The 23771-nt window shown below is 36.4% G+C and overlaps 1 protein-coding gene across 15 annotated transcripts; it reads left to right on the top strand.

Moving 5' to 3' along the window:
• The first annotated feature begins 209 nt into the window (after positions 1-209).
• Positions 210-23208, top strand: LOC132708023 (phosphatidylinositol 4-phosphate 5-kinase type-1 alpha-like). 15 transcript variants are annotated; one of them, XM_060680116.1, is made up of 17 exons: positions 210-529; positions 710-750; positions 1375-1528; positions 2553-2764; positions 3239-3380; positions 3592-3767; positions 3826-4041; positions 4397-4626; positions 4688-4820; positions 5741-5828; positions 7069-7131; positions 8162-8233; positions 8978-9250; positions 10417-10645; positions 14476-14657; positions 16062-16162; positions 23069-23208. In XM_060680116.1, the coding sequence occupies exons 1-17, from the start codon at positions 403-405 to the stop codon at positions 23078-23080; spliced, it is 2451 nt and encodes an 816-aa protein (XP_060536099.1). In that variant the 5' UTR covers positions 210-402; the 3' UTR covers positions 23081-23208. The 15 variants fall into 15 exon arrangements, with proteins under 15 accessions (XP_060536099.1, XP_060536101.1, XP_060536090.1 ...); XM_060680118.1 differs by having other exon boundaries at positions 16052-16162; XM_060680107.1 differs by having other exon boundaries at positions 14476-14699.
• The last annotated feature ends 563 nt before the right edge of the window (positions 23209-23771 follow it).

Below are 23771 nucleotides of genomic sequence, written 5' to 3'. Positions count from 1 at the left end.
TGCATTGCAACATTAATTTGGCTATTCCAATTATGATTATTAATCTTAGGGCAATTAAGTCCACCGAGATTTACGTACTCCCCAGATAAATTTATTGTCAGCAATTCACACATAAGTACTAAAGCCAATATTCAGCAATTAAAAAGAAGAAGAAAAGTCAGGGATTTTTTAATTCCTTTGGAACCAACGATGGCTACCATGGTGGGTGTCATCCGAAATGTTTGTGTCAAACGGCGAGCGATGACAAATGCGTCGAGGAAATCGCTCTCCCTATGTCACTTCGAAAATTTCGCGTTTAAAGAAGGTCGCGGGTGTTGAAAGGCGATATGCCACCCGAATTAGGTGCTCGTAGTTGTCCCCTCTCGTTTTCCTAAGCGGCGGTGAGTGCGGTGTTGCGCTAAAATGGCTTCTGGCGATACCCTAGAAACTATCGAAGTCATAGGCTCCAATCTGGCGTTGAACATGAACAATTCCAAGGACCCTACTACGGGTGGATATTACGAAACCGGGGGCGCGGGCGAATCTGAAGGTAACTACCGTTTAATTATATGATTTTTATGTTGATCGCGTGAATGTATGCTATCGAAAATTTGAGGTCAAGCTACGAGGTGTTTTGGCTTCCTTTTAACACTGTGGTTTCCGTGTGTGTGATAATTAAAGTGACGATTAAAGTTGGTTGCGATAATTAACGCTTTTGTGTTTGTTTCAGATAAAGACAATATTTCAGTATTAAACAAGAGTATTCAGGATGTAAGTATTAGTCACTCTTTTAATTAAAATGTTTGCTAGTCTCGTCTGCATTTTATATAAATGTTTCTCAGAAGTTTAATTATACAAGTGAACTTGAACTTTAATAATGAATAATGAATGATAATGATAACAGACCCATTTTGATAGTTAAGATTAAGAACATGAGTGCTGAATTTTTATTCACACATTGGATATTCCATGATGACCTTTGAAAATGGGCCAAAATCAAGGAACCAAAAAATTATCCAACATTCCTTGACAGGCATTGTGTTTTTGTCCTTGTTTTTAATTTAGAAGAAATATGGAGTTGTTTTATTATCAAAAAATGTTTATATTTGTGTGTCGCAAAAGGTTTGGCAAATATTTCTGAACAAGTCTCCTGTTACTATAAAATATGTACTTTGGACTAACATCAATAGCTTTTTTAAAAAACCGGTTGGAAATTTTGTAACATTCCTAGCTTACCATTCAGTGTGGTCAAAGTATCAAGTAATTATTTGGCGTCTTTTTTAATGTAATTTCCTTCAATTGCAAAAATTTGCAGGTGTCGCGTTTTAGCGCCTTAAAAACTTTAGCAATTGACAATAACAAAATATATGTATTTCGAGCTGTGTACATTTTCAGGGAGACCAAAAATCTGCAGCAACCATGGCGAGAACGCGGGCCGAAAGGGAAAAGGACAGGGAGAGGAAGATCGGGCACAGAAGGGTCGGGGTGGGTGGAGAAATTACTTACAAGAAAATCCAGACCACCCAGATCATGGGCTCGATCCAGCTGGGTAAGACTTTCAAAAGTGTTGTATAATTTTTTAGTTGTCATCATTTTTGTATTCCTACAGTATAAATTTTAAACTTGTTTATTTATTAATATATAATCATGAAAATATAAAGAAATTCTTTTATTTGGTGATAAGCGAAATCTCATTGGTAAGTATTAATATGTGGCGATAATTAATGGTTGTATGTGGTACTGTAGTTTAATAGTTGTTAGAACCCCAATCCATAGCATTCCAAATAATAAAAATGTTCTAAAAGAAACTTAAAAAATATTGTTTAGTAACTTGCAAAACAATCCCATGAGAAAATTATTCATTTAAAACCTTTCCATTTAGGTTGATGGAAGAACTTTATTCTATGAAAAACTTACGTTTATAAACAAAACGTGTTGTTTGTTAAGATTCTTCTTATCTATCCTGACTTGGCTTGTGCAATTTCTGATCGACTGCGTCACGCCAGACCATGTTATCTCTACTGATAATTTTAACAGTGTCAACTCGTGAGATAAAGTAGGTTTTTGGGCAGTGTGAATTTGTAAAGCTTTTTTTGGAGTATATGAATTCATGGATGTGATTAACGATCCCTTGAACTCATTGAGTTTGTCGTGTATCAGTTTGGCTAGGATACAGTCGAATTTAAGTGACAAAATTCGTGTAGGTAGGTCGCAGAGGATTTCCATAACAAAGACGTTTTCTTGGGGAAGAACAAGCCTTAATTTTAATATACTTTTGCTCAGTCGAAACGAATTGCGGTATTTGTTGATTTTATCAGCTTAACTACAGTGTCAAACATAGCGCCCAACACCTTTCTTCTTGCTCTTCCTTTGCACTTGGTGGTAAACCTTAGATTTGATTTAACAAATGTGTGGCCAATACCAGTTAAGTAAAATATAAAGTACTCCTCACACATCACTATGTTATTAATAAAACTTATAAAGCCTTTAAACTTTTGTATAAGTGAGAGACGTAGCGACCAAAGACGTAGTTAAAGCCTACCTTCCTACATTTTGTACGAGTGCACTTTTAGGTATCCAACATGCCGTCGGCGGTCTGGCTTCGAAGCCCGAGAGAGATCTGCTGATGCAGGACTTCATGACGGTCGAAACGACCAATTTTCCAAGCGACGGCTCCAACCACACGCCCGCACATCACTACTCCGACTTCAAGTTCAAAAACTACGCGCCCATAGCATTTCGATATTTTAGAGATTTGTTTGGTATTCAACCCGACGACTTTTTGGTTAGTTTGGTTTGTATGATAGAGTATATGACGAAAGGAAAAACAATAATGAACTATTTATCCAGGAAATTTAAAGAAATTAACGGGTCCTGTGATGGAAAACAGTCATGATTAACTAATAAATACTAAATCTATGATGACGTCAAAAGTCCGAAGATAAATTGATTAAATTTACTAGGATTTTGGAGAGACTAAAATTTTTACACCTTATCTTTTTATCCCTATGTAGGTTACCACATTCCATACGTTTACTGTCCTGTGACGTTAGTGAACTAAGAGTATGTTTGCGGTTTATTTTTATTTCCTGTTTTGCTTGAAAATACATAAAAGAATACACAGTATCTATTTTAGTGTCGAATTTCCTATTTTATGGATTTTAGTATTGAATTCCGGTGCAATGCGCATAAATTTCAATCTTCAAAATAAGGGACATTATATAATTTCAACTTATACCAACTTTTTTCCCTTGGGCAGATGTCTATGTGTGATTCGCCGCTCAGGGAGCTTTCAAATCCGGGTGCTAGCGGTTCGATATTCTATCTCACAAGCGACGACGAATTTATCGTTAAGACTGTGCAGCATAAGGAGGGTGAATTTCTGCAAAAATTGTTACCAGGTGAGTTTTGATAATTGGACTTACCATTCGCTGGGGCTAGACGTGAGTTAAAATTTTGGAAATGACCTACATTTGACCCGCTTGGGGACTGTTCGGGCTGTAGATAAAAAAGGCAATTAACTATTAATTCAGCATTTGGAAATAGCAATTTCAATATTTCATAAAAAATAAAACCCCACCAATGATATTTAAGATTGTGTTTGTTTTCCAGGTTATTATATGAACTTAAACCAAAACCCGAGGACGCTGTTGCCAAAATTCTTCGGCCTTTATTGTTATCAATGTAATAGTAAGAATGTAAGACTGGTAATCATGAATAATCTGTTGCCAAGTAACGTACAGATGCACCAGAAGTATGACCTTAAGGGCAGCACTTACAAAAGAAAAGTAAATTCAATTTTCTACTAGTTGTGATTAATTTGTTTTTAATAATAATTGTTGCAAGGCTTCAAAGGCTGAGAGACAAAAACGGTCGCCCACCTATAAGGACTTGGACTTTATGGAGCACCATAAAGAAGGTATACTGATGGAGTCGGACACTTACAATGCTCTCGTCAAAACCATACAGCGGGACTGTAGGGTTCTTGAGAGTTTTAAGATTATGGATTATAGTCTGCTGCTAGCGATACACAATTTGGACCAGGCCCAAAGAGAAAAAATGGTGAGTGTGCAATCCAAATTTGGCGTAAAAAGCGGTAGTTCAAATAACTCGTGCATAAATGAAAATTATGTAGACCCAACAAATTTACTACCAAACTGTAAAGTGTACATTTTTTGAAAAACTTGAATTGTTTTCATTAAAAATATAGGCATTTAATATTTTTTGGGGCTCTTATTTTTTCAAAATTTGGGAACATATTCTTACATTTTATCCATATTTTGTTCAGTTAGATACATTCAAAAATAAAATGTTTAGTAATGGGGGTACTGTAGCACTGTAATATGGAAAAATATTCAAAGGCAATGCGATGTACAGGGTGTCCACTTTTATTTGCGGGATTCGTATTCTATTTCAGGAGAAAAAATCTCAAATAAACGTGGAACATGTGCCGCTAGACGGGGACGTCGGCGAGCCGAGTGGGGCGCTGCTGCAGGCAGAGCGGGAGCGCGAAAGGGAAGACAGGATAGCGGCCGCCACTTTGAACAGGAGTCGTTCAATCAACAGGCAGAGGTTGGTCGCTCATTCGACAGCGATGGAGAGCATCCAAGCGGAGTCTGAACCCATCGATGAGGACGACGACACCCCGTAAGTGTTACGGACCCGTCCAGAGGCGGAGTGGGCGGGGCTTATTAATTAAAACTCGCAGACCGGGCGGAATACCGGCGCGGAACGACAAGGGCGAAAGACTGCTGCTGTTTATCGGTATCATCGACATCCTGCAGAGTTACAGGTTGAAGAAGAAGCTCGAGCATACTTGGAAGAGTATGATACACGATGGGGTAAGATATATTAATCATAATATTTCATTCTAATTGCAAAAAATATATATGAAAAGGCAGCAAATGAAATGAATAACATTTCTAATTACACCACACAAAGTAAAAAAACAAGCAAATAAAGTATGTACAAGTATTTTTAACATGGTTCCCATATTGTTTAGGATGGATTAGTTTTTTATTAATTTTTCTTTTATTTGGATTGTTAATGTTAAAGCAAACTCAGGCAAATATTTGTGTATTTGGCAAGTACACCAATTTTTGAACTCAACAAGTATGGTACTCCCACTGCTCCTGTATTTCGCAAGTTTAACCCTGCATTGCATAGATATTTTAATTTTGATGCGAAGCTAAGCTTCTTTTTTTTGCTTCTTGATACCATTCCATTTCGAAAAAACTCTAGAGAGACACCCACAACGCACCACGGAATTTTTATCGGCGTTACCAAACACTGTCAAATAATGGTAAATATATGTAAACAAATATTTACCAAATACGCAAGTAGTAGGAGTCCGGAAATCTATTACCTATGCATGTTGTTATCGAACTTCATTTTTTAAATGGCAGGAATAGATAGATAGTTTTATTTCTCCGTTTATCCGTTTTTCAAAAGTTGAATTAAAATTTCATATCAAATTTCCGGTTTAAAATAAAAATAGAGTTGGATCACTTGAACTACCGCCCCGGGAATGATTAAAAACACTAAAGTAAAAATTCGCAAACTTATTTGATTTTACTAGAAAGAGTTGTTTTTCATAAGAAGTTGTACGAAAAGTACCAACATAATCTACATAGTGGTAACAAATTATCAAAATTATACGTTATTTGTGTAGCTTTTTCCATTTACCATTTATTCTTATACCTTTTTATCACCCCATTCCTAACAAATAGTAGATGGATTGGCAGTGTTTGATAATTTTCAGGATACAGTTTCGGTACACAGGCCAAGCTTCTACGCGCAGAGGTTCCAGAAATTCATGGCCGAGAAGGTGTTCAAGAAGATACCATCGCGTAAGTTCAAGCGTATCGCTCAATACCGTATTTTGATGTATTTCCGGGAGGGTTGCCTTTTCAAATATCGCCATTGTAAAGTTTCGCCTTTTTTTACAATTGCGTCTCATCTCTCGAAAAAATTATTCAAAGGAGTGCAATAGAAATGTCAAAACGTCAAAAGCAACCTTCTTGTGGAATCTGATGTGATAACTGTCATAGGAAACATGATCATAATTGTCACTTTTACGATAATCCTTCTCGGTAAATTCTTTGTACCTTCAGCATGTTACCGGTCGAATGCAGGGTTTGAGCAGTCGCGATCTTCACGGATTTATCGATTATTGTTGAAAGTGTAGCGGAAAACTATTGGTGCTGAGCGTTTAACAGTTTAACTGTGATTTTTTCCCGTTTTAGTTTTTCTAGTGATTGTTGTTGTTGGCTTTTAAATTTCGATTATAATAATTTAGCTTGGAGGGGTAGGAGGACAGTTTTCGTTAGGTAGGGCATTTGAACTGCCGCGATATATTAAATTCGGTTTTAAGAAAAAGCCGTTTGACAGATCTAACTAAATAAGTTTGTGCCGATGTAATTGCATTTGCACTAACTCTCGCATCTCTATTGAAACTATGTAGAAACTAGTAACAGTATAATATGGTCGTTACATTTATTTTACGAATTTAAATCAAATGAATCGGTAATTCAAATGATTCGGCTCGGATAGCCGTCTGACAAACGCTAAAAGCGACCGAAAGATTCTTCTCAAATCTTGCATTCATTCATACTTTATATTAAGTGGTATTTGTTATATTGTGTGCACAGGTGTAAATAAAGAAAAAGCTCTCTTTCGGTAGCTTATCGGTTAGATTTAAAGGGTTCTCCATGAAGAAATTTTCGTCAGATCACCTATTAAAATTGCACTTGTGCATACCATGTGTGTGCCAATTTTCTGCTGTATCTTTTGCTGTCGTCTTCGAATTATTTTTTTCAAAATTTTGACCAAGTCAGATATTTTTGCTTTCAACATTCAACAGTGCCAACTGCAGTACAGTTTGAGAGGTCGCAGAAAATTTAACTCCGTGATATTTGTACTGTATCCGCAACCCTTTTTGTGATACACACGGTATATTTGTTATGAACTGTTTCCTATTATAACGCTGTTATAAACGAATCCTATTACTTACATGTATCTAAGCATTTTAAATGTAGCGTTTGGGTAGTTTCTGATTTTTCTGTGTGTATTTCCCATGCTTCGTTGTAGTGGATTTGCCCGAAATTAAGGGTAATCATCGCAAATTCCGCACCCTGGTATCCAGCTATATAGGTAACGTTGTCGACACTATACTGTCTTTTCATTTATCGCTTCGTTTACTTTGTTTAATTTTTATATCGTTTTTCGTGCCTGCACAATTTTACTAATCGTTTTCGTTTTACTCTGTTTTTTTTTTAATTTTTCGCTAAAAATGTTTTGCAACACCGATTCTTTATTTTTCTATGGTCTGAAATAAAGTGTTTTTGTTATTCCCCTTGTATATTCCGATAGGATTTTTATATGCGATAAACTTCCCAAAATAAAGATTGCTTATATTTGAATGGTTTTTAAGTAATCGTAGTTTTTTAAATAATGATGATTAGTATTGACCATTCCTTTCTTCCGTAATTTAATTTGGAACCTCAGCCCATAGACAGAGGAAGCCAAACATTTGTTTTTGTTTTTTCCTTCATTAAAATCTTGACATACAAATTTTTTTAAATGTTAACAATGTTATCTATTGGATTTATTGAACTTTTGCATTTTTTTCAAAACAAATCTCTCGAGAGATTTCTTTTAACTTTTAAAATTTTATTTTTAATTGTTTATTTTCAAAAAAAAATTTTTTTCGATAAAGATAATGTTAATATTTGAATTGTTTGTTTCGAATAGGGAGTAATGCGGAAAATGTATATAAATAAATGTATACAAAATTATATAAATATTAGTAAACGAAAATATGCAAATATAAATTAGAAAATATTAAATATTATTATTATTTGTAGTCAAAGTTCAAAATGCAAATAAAAAATATATATTGAAACATTCTGCCGTTACTAAAGGTAACTTTTGTGTTGTCGCTCGTTTTAATGTTTCACCGTATAAATGTTGATAACAGCATGTTGGTTTTTAAATCTAATTGTTAATGATAATTATTGTTTCGTGTGCAGTTTCAGCTTTTTCTCTTTTTTTTTTTTCGTGTTCGTTTAAATCGGACGAAATAAATTTTTCCGTTTTTATAATGTTTTGGATTATGTTTGCTTTTGATTGAGGAGATGTGACTATTTTTTGCCTCTTTGAAATTTTCCGGTTTTTGTTTCAGCCTTAAAACATTCGCCGTCGAAAAGGAAATCACTGTCAAAACCTTTCCGTCATGAGGAGGTAGAAACGAATAGTGAGTATTTTCGTTTTCTAGTAGATGTTTCATGTTCTCGACTCGTTTTTTTTTCTTACGAGATTAATGCTATCCTAAAGAATAACCGGGGTTGGAAGTATTACGGGGCTAAAAACATTTACGAAGTTGTTGTGGTTGTTGTTTAATTCGAATTCGAAAACGACTGAAGCGCCACCGACGTCTAAAACTTGAATCGCTACAACAATGACCCGAGCATATAGCGCTCCTTAGTCGGCATTTTAAAGATATTTCCATAAAAAATGCTTGTTTTGAAAAGTAACAACGTCGTCGCTCCAATTTATTTTTTAGGATATATTTTGAGCACCATAACCCGTAAAGGGGAAAGTAAAGAAATCATCAAATTCATTGACCAAATAGCGTATTCGCGTTCAGGATTTTTCAGTTATGCAGTGATCGGCAATGTCATTAACAGCTTTCTAGAGGTTGCGTATACAAATGGGCACATATTATATGATAGCGGTTTGCCTTTGAAAACAAAAATCTCTTTAAAAGATGTTTTTTTGATTGTCATTACCAAAAACATTTTTAAATTACAATGTATTAAGTATAACCACTGCAATGAATACTAAACGTCATCTTGTCATAGCAATCACACCGGAAGACTCCAAGCCGTCGTCCTAATTAAAAACTTACCAGAAAACTATTTTTTATTTTCATGCTTACGTCCCGCCGGATCAAATCGTATTAAAAATTCTTTTTCGTCTATCCGCCCGGATCCGACAGCGGTTAGCCCCACGGAGACGTCCAGCGCAGCGACGAAAAAACCTCCCGGTGCCGCCACCTCCGCCAATCAGGTGGTCACGACCGCGTCCGCCCCCCCCTCGATCCTCACGTCCCCGCCCTACTCCTCGTCTACACCCGTGACGTCACCTCCTGCCGCGTATCCCGCCATCCTGGTCGGCAGGTCCGCGTCCGCGGAAACGAAACCGAAGATACCGCCCCCGGTGCCGCCGCGCGGTACCCCCAAAACGAAACGCAGCGATCCGAACGGAAAAGGTGCGCCGCAGTGCGCGGACTACGCAAATTCTCCGCCCACCTGCTTTTTGGATTCATGTTTGGCGCATGCGTCGCGTAGTGACGACCACTCTTGGTCGTCGGGTAGTGCTAGGCGTGGCCTTAATTCGCACGTGTCGGTTACCGACTCGGTAGGCGTGCCGATGCGTGGAACCTCATTCTCACCGCGTTACTTGACTGTGATGAGGTTTAATAGTAAAAGCGAGGTCTTCGTTTAAAAGTTTAGTTAGTTCCTACTCATCATTTTAGATATAGATTACCTTAATCATTTGTTGGAAGCTCTCGCAAAATTAAAGTCTATTTACTCGTATTTACATTCCTTTTGGATTTCTCGTGAGTCCGGTATTGACTTTGTCTTGCTGACGTATCGCCAAACATATTCCTGGCTTCGAAGCGCTGTCTGAAAATGACGGCACATTGCACTTCCCTTTTTAAACATTCTTTTTAATCGACTCATACCGTTCCACACCTAAATACAATATTACCTCACCATCCAACCCAAAAATCTTCTCTCGAATAATTACCATTATCAAGATATACATTCAAATACACTTCACCAGGACCACTTACTCAAAGCATCTCTGACCCTCCATTAGACACAGTATGTTCGAAATATCACAAACTAGATTCCCTACTTGTTACAAAATCTACGATCAAATTCTTCAGCAAATGATATATTCGGAAACATAAGCAAGACCAAGTTAACACTCAACGCAGGAGAAATCTTTAAAAAAAATTCGCATTCATGTCCTCGAGAACAAAAAAGTACCATCCGATCAACAACAATTAAGTGTTGAAACACCCCGCCTTGTTGCGCACCTCTTTACGATTTTGTAAGCCATAGCTTGCACCTGAGGAAGGGCAGTAATGCGATTACCCGAAACGTTTTGTAAGTGTGTTAGTGTTTTATGAAAACTCGTTCGAATTTAAGTATGCACCATCCGTATAATTGGCTTTGTAGGTCGACCCCCCACCTCTTTATTTTTAAACGATTTTGGAATGCGTAGCTATTTGTTTGCCCTTTTTTTTGCAGAACCGTTAAGTTAGCTTTGTTTCGTTTTAATTTTATTCATTTTATGTTTTTTCGATTTGCGCATGCGCAGCGCCCCACTCCCGCTAGACTTGTAGCGCCACGCTTGTATGTGCAGGTGCGATCCCGAGCTGCTGTAGCACCCCGCCTCCCACTTACTCGGAAGGTTTGGACGGCGGCCGTATGGAGACGCACCCGGGGCCGTTGTCCGGAGCGCAGGTCGCTTCCGCCCCCTCGCGATCCGTCAAACATCACGGTCACCACCACCAGCATCACCACCACAGCGCTTCCCACTCTTCGTCTTCGAAGAACTATCGCGATGACGGGTCGAGATATGACGCCGTGAGGTAGGTGGCCTTATTGAAAATTTGGTCGCGCGTTTGCAGGTTTAAGCTCGAAGAAAAATGTCAATAAACGGAAAATGTGTGGTCATTTTAGGGTACAACATATAGTATAGTTAGTGCATCTTTCATAATTATATTATCTGCACTTAAAATATTTGCAAGTCAAACAGCATACAGAGTAAGACAAAAAATACAAAACTTGCACAAGGGTAAAGTACCAATTTAGCAAAGTATTGTTAAGAAAAGTTATTTAGAATTAAAAGTTATGCCTTAATATTAAAACGGGGTCTGCTAAGATAAAAAAAGTTGGAAAAATATTAACAATTTCCTTTTTTTTTTAATAATTTTAAATACTGTCGCAAATTATTCAAAATCAAATCAATTTAGCAAATTTTTATTCCAATTCCATTTTATTTTGTGAAATTAACTACTATTTTGAATTTTTTAGAATTTATATTTCTCGCAACGATATTTAATAACACTTAAAATTTTTATAAAATCTCTTTTTAAGTAGTCAAACCATTGGTAAGGAATCATCATTTAAACAGAAAATAAAAAAAAGATTGAAAACTAGGTATAAATTATTATTAATTTGAAAATATAAAATCCTATTAAAATTATTGGGGATATCCATGATATACAGAGATGAGACTTTAAGAAGACATTTTGACGGTTTGCTGAAATTGATTGTTATTGTCCAATAATAATTTCCAGAAGATCCACGCAAGAAATTTCGGGTTATATGGATGTCTGTTAATAAAATTCTATGAAAAAATAAATATTACCATAATTTAATGATAAATAGAAAATCAGCATGACTTCCATAAACACTTTCTTTTTGGAAATGAATCCACGTTGACAACTAATGGTCTCTACATTGTAGGTGATGGTTTGATGAAAATACGAATTTCATTATTAACAATAAAAACCAATATTGCCAAAAAACAAATATGTAGTGGGTATTATCTCGAGACTTATACAACTGATCGAAAAACAGAAAAATACCTTAAAATATTGAATAGGAAAACTGTTCCACTACCAAACATGACTTCCCCGCCCAACCCACTGGTGGTGAGGAGCGGATAACTTTTTTTTATTACATTCTATGCAGCAAAAACCTCAGGTTTTGTCCAAAGTTTTCTTTTGGATTCTCGGTAGATGGCGCTGTAATCATATTTGTCAAGAAATACACGGGTCAATGTTATGAATTTGACTTTACTTTTGCGATTCCTTTGTTTTAACATAATTTTTTTACTCCTTATTGTGAAATGCCCAATTATGCACTAATGCGTCGTGCGCAGTGTCACTTTAAAACATCATTCATTAAATACTGTCGCTAGCCAATTCGGGGGCGATCAAATGTTTTCGGTATACTGATGATTGCGTCACAAAAAATAGTAGTCGAACACGCTTATGAATCTCTCCAGACACTCATTTGTAAATTAGATCATAATTGGTTATTTTAGAAATGGTTTTAGAAGAAATATGTCAAAACTAGAGAATCGTAACACTAAAGTCGGATTCATAAGATTTACCCGTATATTTCTTGACAAATACGATAAATCGTCTTTTTTGCAATTACGTCTTATAACGATAATTTAAAAGAGAACGTCTGATAAAAACCTGACGTTTTTGTGTTATAGAATCGGAGTCTGTAATAATAAAAATGGAAGGTTCTTATTCAAAATGTGTGGTGGTGTTATTAAATAGTTTTTTTTTATTCAACCTTTGATACCTGGTATATGTATTTCGTAGTACTTCCACCTCTTCAAAACTATGATATACTGATACTAAAAATCGGATAGTAAATGTGGAGCAAGTGTTCAACCCACCGAAATAATTATATATTTTACTTGAATAAAATGCATGTCGGCCACCAAAGCAGACCAAAAACAGAATTAAAATATAAGTTGCCGCACTCTCTGTCCTATGGTCTGTTCATAGATATAAGAAAGTGACCAATTGCTTTTGAATGGGATTATCCAAGGTTGGTCATGCAACATGATTATTACCTAAAGTTTCGGAATTTAAATTCAGGTAAAATTGTAGTCCGTAATAGAAAATAATTTTATACCTACCTGTGTTTTAATATTCTTTCGTTTGGTATACTACTTAGGTTAACTTTATTAGTAATCATTCTTATTTCGTGTGTAATACAGCGTGTGTTGAATCGTGGGCGAATTATGCAAAATATGTGAGATGAGGTGCTCCCGCCCAAATGTAGAAAACACAAGTTACAAACAATGTTTATTTGACTCTCATTGAACGTGGTACCAGCAAGCAAGCATCTTTAGAAGAAACGGCCACATTGACGAAGATGCCAACATCAACTGTATGGGAATTTGTGAATAATCCCATTTCAACGAGGAAAAGAAGCGATGCTGACATTTTCTCGAGTGTAGATGAAAGTTTTTAAGATATAATACGGCATAAAATTTACCAGTTATACGAGGAACAAAGCGTGCCTACATTAGATATCTTAATTAGCAGGCTTGAAAAAGATGAAACCGGTGTTAAATGTGGCAGCAACTACCTCATGGAAGTGTATTCAAACACATGGGTTTTAGATTTAAAAAAATTAACAAAATGCAAGTTTTAATGGAATCTTTTAGCATTCGGAAAAGGCGACTGGAATATCTAGAAAAAATTAGGATTTACAGAGAACAACAAAGGCCAATTATGTACTTGGACGAAACCTGGTTCCACACTTATGATATCCCGGAAAAGGGTTGAGTTGACTCAACTGATAAGTGTAAAACAAACGCGCCATCAAAAAGAGGTAAAAGATTAACTATTTTGCATGCTGGCTCTAAAGATGGTTGGATTCCAAATGGAGTTTCTCTGTCTGCGAAAAATATTAAAGATTCTTCTCTGGATTACCATGAAGACACCACCTCCGATTTGTTTGAAAGTTGGTTTAAAAACAAACTAGTTCCAAACATTCCTCCTAATAGGATCATTGTAATGGACAATGCAAGTTGTCACAGTAGACAGTTGACTAGAACCCCTTCCTCATGTGACACAAAAGCAACAATTCAAAACTACATGTATAATAACGACATTTATTTGCACGAAGATTATACCAAAAAGCAATTAATTGAGGTTCTACAAAGCTGGAACCTACAAAAGGAATACGTCTGTGATAATTATGCAAAAAATCTAGGGCATACAGTTTTAAGGCTTCCACCTTACCACTGTATATTTAATCCCATTGAACATGTTTGGCACAAACTGAAATCTGCCATTCTTCGTAACAATGTTTTTCCCCGTGTTAACTCCAATGTCCTCAAATTTATAAAACCGAAGTTTTTAACATGTCTCCACAAAGTTGAGCAAATTCTGTTAAACATATAGAAAAAGCAGAACAATTGTATATCCATATTGCAAATAATATAGAACAAATAATAATTGGAACAGGGGATGATAGCGATAGTGGTACTGATATATATCTATCAACAGACTTTACATTTTTTTTAAGCATGACACCTAAATGAAATTGAATTTACTAGTAAGTGGGCTACTGGACTTCCCCTGGAAAGAAAGAGGAAAAACGTTTAAAACAGTATTTCCTGGCCTTATCTAGGGGACAACCTATTGCGAGATAGGCGGGAGGGGGGGACTCCTTCCTTGTTCGGCGGCAACTTGTATTTTAATTCTGTAAACTTTAACCAAAGAATTACCAATTAAAAATAAGAATTTCCAATTAAAAATTCATGCACTTTTAACTTTAACAACAATTGTTATCTTATAAAGATACATGTAGAAATGGCATCCCCGTGCTTTAGTTTTGCCTGGTAATTTCTTTATTTTTTCTTACACCGCAACTTCCGTAGCATAACGGAGATCAGGTTAGAATCTCGGGCGGACACCAAGTCGTCTTTGAGCGTGGAATCGTCCGGAGGCAGTTCCACCACTGGCGGCGCGCACTCGTCGTCGGGCGGCTACTCGTCGCGCGCCGGCCTCGCTTGGACCCCGCCCACGTCGGTCGAGGGATCCACACCCACGTGGACCGAAGGTACACCCTCATTTACCGAATCTTCAAGTAGCGGGGACGCGGGTGAGTGGACTAACTCGAGCTTGGTGGGGGTGGACCGTGCGGTAGTTGTATCAGGGCTTTAAGTGGAGCACTTCAAAAAGTCGTCATTTTTATCCCTCTTTCGCCTTTATTCTGCTATGACATTTATGTTCAGTTTTTCTTTCTTTAACTGATTGATTCTCCTTTTCCATATTCTTCAACGACGCCTCGAAGGTATCACCTTATTTAAAGAAATCAAAGGCTATTCAACCCATGTTAATACAAAAGTTGTTGCTTTAAACAAGAGTCCTCCTCGCAAATCTTGTTGTTAAAGTCCTGAAACAAAGATTCTCAATCACTCGCTGTAGGTTTGAAGTCATACGCGAGTAATTTCCTTGCCTAAAGTTCATTATTGGTGGATTGGTGATATAGCAACGCAGTTTTCACTAATTTAGACCGTTGAGTTGCTACACTACTGTTAAAAACGCGCCGTTGGTATATTTAGCACAGAGTTTGCATTTGAAAGTTGTTTACATAATAATGATTGACCAAACTGTTCATAAACATAAATAACTAAATAAGCTTGGTTATTGTCGCTGGGGTAAAATAACACTTTTACAAATTCTTTACACGATGCAGTGCCGTTTCTGTGAGGTTCTAGACTTTAACTCCCAAGACCTACAGCTTGGATAGGTGTTTTTCCCAAACTCGTACTTTTCGGGAGATATGTTACCAATCCACCAATGATGGCCAAGATATACAGGGCTGTTGATACTTTTTGCGCTTGGTTCTCCTTTTTCTGTTTGCGTTATTCTGCAATTATTATTGTCAAGTTTCGCGCGTGTATGTGCATATTATTGTTGTGTTGGGTAGATTTAATGCACATAAATCTTGAATTTCCAACATAGGAACGAATTGGGTTCGTTTTTGGTTGCTGCTCGCGCTCAAGTATGGTAATACCGAAAAAAATGTTTTTTCTGATAATAAAGTGAGTAATCATGTTTTCTTATTTACGCTTGTTTCGTTGTTATGATTATGAATTCTACCCGTTTGAAATTAGAATTCATCTTTGTATTTAAAATATCAAGGCCAACAACATTGCTAAAATATTTGCGAAATTGCACTTTTGCTTGTGTGCTCTTAAATTTTAAATTTTAAAAGTTTATTTATTCTTTTGCAAATTCTAATTTTGACCAACTTTGAGTCCTTATGTCCTTATGAAAAAGACCGATTAAGTCTGCTTTGTCAGATTGAAAAAAAAAGGTCCCCAATATATTAAAAATAGTGAGGGGGACAAATCAGTCAGCTTCCGTAAACGAATTTACAAAAATACGACATTGCGAAACGCGCTTTAGCTCTACCTGTACCGTTATGTTTGTATCCTAAATACGAAGACGTCTCCAGGATACCCAAGCACGCCGCTAAAACAGGACCGCAACCCGCCGAGCAAGCACCAGCACAAGAAGGTGGTCGAGCACGCGATTAACTCGCTCACGACGGAAATGGTGAGTCCGAAATAAAAACCGTATCGTAAAAAGTCTTCGCGATCATCGGTAACGGTATTAACCCCTTCGCGTTAACCTCCCCCACATCATTAATATTACCGTGAGCTGTAAATCAGTGGTTATTACACGGCAAAATCATTCCTATCGATTGGCTCGATGACGGTCATCGTCTGTGTACACAGCCGATCAAGCGGTGAGGCAGAGGTTCCAAGTGCATGCTTTTTGTGTAGCGAACGAGACTCGTGCGGACATTAATTTTGCCTGCCCGTAGGCCCGCATGGTGATAAAACCGTTTAATTCATTCGAAATGTCGTCCCTAGCACGAGTTAGTCGATTTTAAGCGAATCGCGAAACGCTGCGGTAAAACCTACTGTTTTACACATAACCTCAAACTGCTATAGCGTAAATATCAAATGCTGCGTTCGGTATTTGCAGGCGAAACGAATTTTTGGTCACCCGATCACAGATTTGTTTGAGGAAGTAAGATTTAACGTACGACCGGGTCCAATTTCAACGTCATGACTTGTTATAGATTGGGCTAACTAATCTTTGGCATTTCTTGTGTTAAATTTTACAGCTAATATGCAAACTAAAAGATGCTGAACAGAAACACGTTTGAATCTTTGTCTAACCCTTCAACATTTCTATATCTCATACGTTGCTCTCGCGAACTATCGTCTTGTTCTCGATTCTCTTTTACCTCTGTAAAAAGAAAATCAATAGAAAATAACGAGCTTCGTCGGTCATTCAATTAAAAAATTATTAACTATTATCATTCGATAACACAGGTCTACAAAATTAAACTTTTTTACAGTTGTTTTTATTTTGAAAACTGATTTTATATGGTTTTGGTGCAGTTATTTGTATCACGCAAGGTTTTTTTGCAAATATTAAAGAAAAAAAACGATATTTATAAAATAATTTATTTTTTATTCAGTAAAAAAGTGGAATCCTAGTTAAAAAAAAAAAAAACTGAGAAAAAAACTTTTACACGCAGCTAAAGCGTTGTTTGTCATTAGGCGTGTTTTTAAGGGCATATCCCGTTTTAACATCCACCATGCTCCATCTGCCTTGGTATCGCCTTAATGTATTGGTGAAATCTCTCTCCCTTTTCTTTGCTAACTGCTGCAAGGTTTTAAGGAAAATAGTTCAAGTGTGAAAACAGCAAATACACTTTCAAACTCATATTACAACCTAGACGATAAAAGTGTGTAGCATATTTTGACCAATACTTTCGTAGTTCTCGTCCTTAGAGTTCCCAAGAAACTTACTTATCAATTACTTCTTTAAAGGAAACCCAGTCGTTTTTCTCGACGTTGGTCATAGTGGTTTGAAAATCCTTGCCTTTGAATAATGTTCTTATCTGCGGCCCACCTTCTTTTATCTTGGCATCAGATATGGCTGTCCATTTTTGTCTAGGGCTTTAACAGACTGCTTCATCAAGCCAAGTTTGATATGAAGAGGACTTGGGGTCCAATGAGCTATCTCTTAATACCTTTTTGCTACCAGGTGTAAGGCTTGTTCTCGAGGGCCATTCTATTTGGGTCCAATGTCTATCTCTTGCCCGACTATCCCACTGAGGTCAGTTTGCATTTGTTTTTTTCCTAATTCTAAAACTAATTCAGGAATATTGTTGCCATTCATTAGCGGTCCTTCCTGAGTAAAATATTGACATAACTCTTTGTCGCGATCCCGATAAAAGCTTGATGTGACTCCAGGTGCAAGTAAATGTTTGTCACGAAGTCTGGACGCTAATAATTCGGATGCATCCTTTGGAAGGTGCAAATCTCTAATTAAATCACTTAATTCGCTCTGGTTAAACACTTTGGAGGCCCCCTGAAATCTGGTGTGAAATTAGATTCCTCTAATTCTGACGATACGAAGTTTTCGAGTTCTTTGAATCCTTGAACATTACACTATCAAAAATCATTGTGATTCCTCTCTCGCTCTACCATAGGAACACCAAAGCTTAAACATTTCTTCCTACCTTTTTGCCAGTTTCTTAATGCTTCAAGGCAAACGGAACAAACAGTACGAGGGGCTCAGGACTTGTCTTGGTCGCTAATTTTTACACCAAAATAAGCATGGTATACATTTTTCACAAGACAAGTTATAGTGAGCCTTTGTTTTACTATGAGATACACACACAGATATAATACATATTTTCCAGGGAGGTTATTCGAAAAATGTTCGCTTAAAATTGACTGAATATATTTTTTTACTCGAGTTAGTAAAAATATTTGTTACATTTTTTGCTTCCTCTGTTATTAAAAATATAGCATTTTTGTTGTATCATTATCTGTGGCATTTTGTAGACGCGCACTAATTTGTATTTTGTTGTTGCCAGTAGTGTTAATTTTTATTTTATTTATTTTATTGTCGGGTTTAAAAAAAAACATATTCTGGGAAAGGGCTTAAAGTTTTCTTTTATTTTAAAATAAATTTAAAGTTTCTGTGCAGATGCATCGTGCCATTCTAACAACGCAACATTTTCGTATTTATTAGTTTTTATTGCATTAGAATAGCTTGTATTTCCATTTAACGGTTTTATTTCGTAGCATTGCATCCGCAGACTTTAAACCACAGGGGAGACCCTTGACGTTAACAGTAAACTAGAGCGAGAAATAAAATTAATAAATAATAACCAAAAATTGAAAATGTCAAGTGAGTATAAAATATAAATAATTTCATAAACACTCCGGCGCATACCAAAATTATGGCGCCAATCGCCATAACCCTTTCCACATTTCTTTCTACGGTGTTGCCAACGTTTGCCTTTTTTCTTGAAAGTTTGTGATAGATTGCATCGCGGTTCTCCCCTAGGGTTCGATGTTTTCGGTTGATATTCGCTAACCTAGCCCGCTTCGGCCCCTTATTTAAAATGTTCTTCAAAAGAATAAAAAAACAACAACTGAAAAACAAAAAAGAGACGCTCCACCCCTGTGTACACTGACGGTCTTCTCTATATTACGCGATATTCCCGCGTATTGTTAACCGAATATTTTGCTTGCCAAAACGGATATCAGGAGCAGTTGAAGAACCGCGTGGATTGGGATTACAGTTGAGCAAAAAATGATCACACGTCAACGCGGAGGTTGTAATAGCAGACTGATCGAACTTATACCGACCATTTCATCATACCCCCGCTCATTGTTGTGCGTTCCCTCCGCTATGACGAATTCCGCGGGCCATCGATGACGCGTCCGTTTTTGTTTTTTTTTTAATTTTTTGGATTTGTGTTGTCGTTAGAATGAGGGGAAGACCATTGAATCTGTAACAAATATTTCCGGCGCTTTGTACAGTGATAGTTTACCAGAAACGGTAAACGGAAATAGGAAAGTTACGTTTACGTTACTTTTAAGCTTTTTTTTTTTAAATTTTTATAGTATGTACTTAAAGAGTTAAAATTAAGCGCCCAAACTTCATGTTGTAATTAAATTCCATAACCCGATTGTTTCAATTCGTATAGGTGGTCCAAAAGTCTTACTTAATCTCGTTGTTTTCGCTCCGAAAGAATTTTTAATTGTAGGTGATATAGTCTTCCAGAATTCACCTATATCGAGGATTGCTATGTCAACCGTGCAAGTTTTTTTATTCTACAATAAAATTCAATAAAATTACTGTTAACCTTTTCTTTTGCATTTAAGATTGGCTGAAACATGGTGAAATAGGATAAATGCAACAGATTTGCCGCACTTTTTGAAATATGACTGTAATATTCGTATTAATTTAAATTTCCCCTTCAAAACGAACCGATAAAATTCTAGCAAAAGTTTAATTTTCTTTCTTTGTTTTCTCAATTCGAGTCTAGGACAAATTTTGTAAACTTCACCCTGCATGGCGCAAGCCAGCAATCCATTTTGGAGAGTGGAGAGTTACCAGCATATTTCAATACATTTCTTATAAAACGATCCGTTGTATAGTCGTTTGTCTTTTTAATGCTCTAGCTGATTAGATTCAAAAAGTTTAAATGTATTTAATAAATAAGTGTACAAATATTTAGCTAGCTAAGAATATACTTTGTCTTTTTCTTTTTTTTTTGTTTATACTGATTAGCAAAGTTCTAAATAAAGAACTTATTATTATTATTATTATTATTAAACATAAAATAACGATATCGCTATTACTTACCACTTGCAGCGGATCGCCATCAGTACTGTATAAAGTGTGACCATCTAGGAATAATAAGCGCTTACCAGATGTCTTATTGGGAATAAAGAGGGTATGAAGGATGATTTTTTTTATTCACCTAAACTTTGAATCTAGCTGGTAATCCATTTTAAAATCCAGCCTTTTGGTTTACACCTTTGAAAATCAATGTCTGGACTACAACGTTCCGCAACAGTGACATTTTCTCCTCTTTCTTTAGAAGTGAAGACATCTTCTCCACCTTTTGTCATTAAGACTTCCCTAGGTTTGTTGATCCATTGAGCACTCGTTTCATCCATATTGAAAATATCATGATGAGTCGGTTTATCCAATAGATTATTTTTGGTTATGGTACCACTCAAAAGATGGAAAAATTCGGAAGGTTCTTCTTGGTCTATTCCTCGGGCTCTTAACAGTAACAATCCTTCAGCTTTCCTTATCCAAAATGCAGACTCTCTTTCCAAAAATGATGAGAGCCAAGCCATACTCAGCAAAGTTAAAGCCAGCCCACGAACTGTGTTACCAATTTTCATTTTCATACACTAGAACATCTGTAAAAAGATATTTCTGACGAAAATTGAAAACAGACTTTACCTTCTTGTCCCAGACTCCCTTTTCGAACTTTGACCGTTAGCTATTCTGTGTTTAAATAGGCTATTTGGGATTTCTCACCGGAACTAACTTCTTACAATTATTCTTCGGTCCAAAAGCGCCTCGGAAGTGCATTTTCCTTCCTTTGATATTTACTTTCCATTTTTCAAACAAAAATGATTTTACTTTAATAAAAGTCATGACGAAATCACAACCTTAAAAAAAAGATACGGTTCTCTTCTTCCCGTAAATGTAGGGAGAGATGCCGCGCCTTCTTATCAAAGTCGCACATTTAAAACGCACACAAATAAGGGCTAAACCTAACTCAAAGTAGTGAAGAAAAAATACAAATCTGAAATAACACAGTACTTAAAATTTTGCGAATAAAGTTTTATCTTACCTTCATAAAAACAGATACGTTGTAGTCGCCGTATACTAAACTAAAATTATTGGTTTACTTCGTTGCCTAATTTATCGCGTAATAAGCCCAGCTGTAAAGAGAACGCGTCAATGGTCTTCCTCGCGACGTTCTGTTGTGTCCCTTTGTCAATGTGGTTAACCCGCGACCCGCAAGGTGTAATAAAAGATTATTAACGTTAATTTTACGACTATGACTGTTACGATTCCTTTAACTTATATTAGCTCGCATACATGGCTTAGGGCATACGATTGTTTATTACATCTTGCGTTTTTGCACCGATTTGTTTGAAACAGTTCTGCCTCTTACGCGTTCATGTGAGTTATTTAACTTTTAAATCTTTTGTGAGTTTTTTTTCTTTTCTTATTTTTTATTTTTAGTACGCGTGGAAAGAGTCGTTTCTGTTTATACGAAAGTACTGAGTTACGATAAGAGGTGGTAACACATGTAAGTAAATATATATAAATCTCGTATGTTGTCTCAGCAAGAGGTGTCCTGTATCGATTTAATGTTACGTGACGCGCTTCCTTTTTTTCTTCTCACAAGCGTAGTATATAAATGGGAGCAAGTTCCTGGATTTGCCGATATTACGTTTGTACATTCCATTATGGATAATTTGCTCCGTTATGCGGGATGTTGTTTTATCTTCGGTGACGCTCAAATGGGAAAGTCGACTCAATCTTTTTTTTTTCTCTGCCCCATTCCCTATCAAAAAGAAAAGTAGGTGTTTTAAAATGCGAAGGTTGGCAACAATGCGATTTCTCCGGGTTTCCTAGAGCCCATTATGATAAACGGATGTCTTTAATCTGGCAGGCTCAAAAATCCCCCATCAAATTGTAGCCGCTGATTAGAATAACACCCCGTATACTTTATTGTACAATAATGTAAAAAATTATACATAAATGTGTCGGTGTCAGAATAATACCTTCTCAATCTCTAAATGTGATTCATAGTATTTCGGGAAACTGATGTACAGCAATAATTTAGTTAGTACTACTCGTTCCGTGCTGACGTCATGTTAGTTTTGATTTTCAAAGGCATCGTTTAAAGCTCTTAGCAATCAAGCGACGTCATATTTTCCAGGCGTAGTGGAAAACAATTGCAAATGAAAGCGAAAGTTTGTAAGTTGAAGTTAATAGCAATAAATTACTTGAGGTCGCTTGAGGTCTCTGGGAAGTGTGATGTCGCTCTATAACATCTTATTTAGTCGTGGCGTAGTATAAGTAATTTAAATCAACCAAAAAATAATCCCACCGTCGAAGGCTGTAGCTGTGGGTTCTGTTATTATTTAGTGTTTAACATTGTCTTTGGGTGCCTTGTTTTCCCGTGGCCAGTATTTTAACTTTGTTTTTTGTACTTAACGAGCCCCGTGGCCCATATCATATCACGCCACTGATTTAACCGATTTTTGAGGTTGACTTTGAAACGTTTGAGTAGCATGGGGGTGTCGTCGAACAAAATATGTATCGTAAACAATTTATATGAATAGCAAAATACAGTGGGTAAGCCGGGATATCCGATGCGGCAACTCCTAACTTTGTTGGCCAAATGTTTTTATAACGTTGTTGTACGAAAATAAAACTTGTTACGAACGTTAAAGCAACTTATTTATTCTGCTTGGGTATAATCTTTGGAAATATACAGATTCAGCATTGACTTGCGTTTTATTTAGTCCTCGGCGGCAGAAAGTATGCTCTTGGAATCTCATCTTTGTACGGTAGCGGTAATCGTTTCTTTTTTTGTTTTAGACCCATCTTTGAATTACCAAAAAAAAAGTAGATTTGAAACTTGTCAACCAAAGGATAGAAGACGAAGCAGCAGAAGTAATTTTTTATCCCCGACCGCGCACAGTTTTATTTTTGGTTAGTTTGAAAGTCAGCGAGTGGTGTATTTTTGAGTGATACGTCTTTATTTATTACGGTTGTAATAAATTAAAGAGGTTGCGCTACAATGTCCACTCCAGAGTGATATTTTGTTACAGTGAATGTTTGCTGTGAAACTTCCACATAAACGTTATTTTGTATAAAATTTCAAATGCTCATTAATTTCTGTCACACAGCCGGAAGAGTCGGTATATAAATTTCCGCAGTGAATTCTATCGTTTTTTCCCACTAGAACAATGGGTTAAGTTCTTTTACCGTTCGAACTGTATTTATTACTTAAGCAGTAGTAAAAGCACACGTTCCGATTGAGTAATTCAAGTGATATAACCAAAAAGATTTTTTTTTGTAATTGAAATTAGTTAGATATTATTTTTGTTACTATATTAAGTGGATATTTTTTATATATTTTTTACACTATAGTTGTCAGCGCTAGAATCCCGTACTTATGTATACATTCCTTTTTAGAAAATCTTGTATATATACATCTGGATTGTAAAAAAACTATTTATTAACCGTGGCGGCATATTTAATTTAACGAAAAACTTCCGTTTTTCCATGGACGCGTAGA

The sequence above is a fragment of the Cylas formicarius genome, unplaced genomic scaffold (assembly GCF_029955315.1).
Source record: "Cylas formicarius isolate icCylForm1 unplaced genomic scaffold, icCylForm1.1 PGA_scaffold_10__41_contigs__length_53128322, whole genome shotgun sequence".
Lineage (NCBI taxonomy): Eukaryota > Metazoa > Arthropoda > Insecta > Coleoptera > Brentidae > Cylas > Cylas formicarius.
The sequence above is the reverse complement of the archived record's forward strand: the minus strand, read 5'-3'. Positions and strand labels throughout refer to the sequence as shown.

Bases quoted from the DNA above. Each gene is read 5' to 3' on its own strand.
- LOC132708023 (XM_060680105.1), top strand. From the start codon at position 403: ATGGCTTCTGGCGATACCCTAGAAACTATCGAAGTCATAGGCTCCAAT. The intron at 530-709 runs GTAACTACCGTT...TGTTTGTTTCAG, and splicing joins GGGCGCGGGCGAATCTGAAG to ATAAAGACAATATTTCAGTA. The intron at 5,829-7,068 runs GTAAGTTCAAGC...GCTTCGTTGTAG, and splicing joins GTTCAAGAAGATACCATCGC to TGGATTTGCCCGAAATTAAG.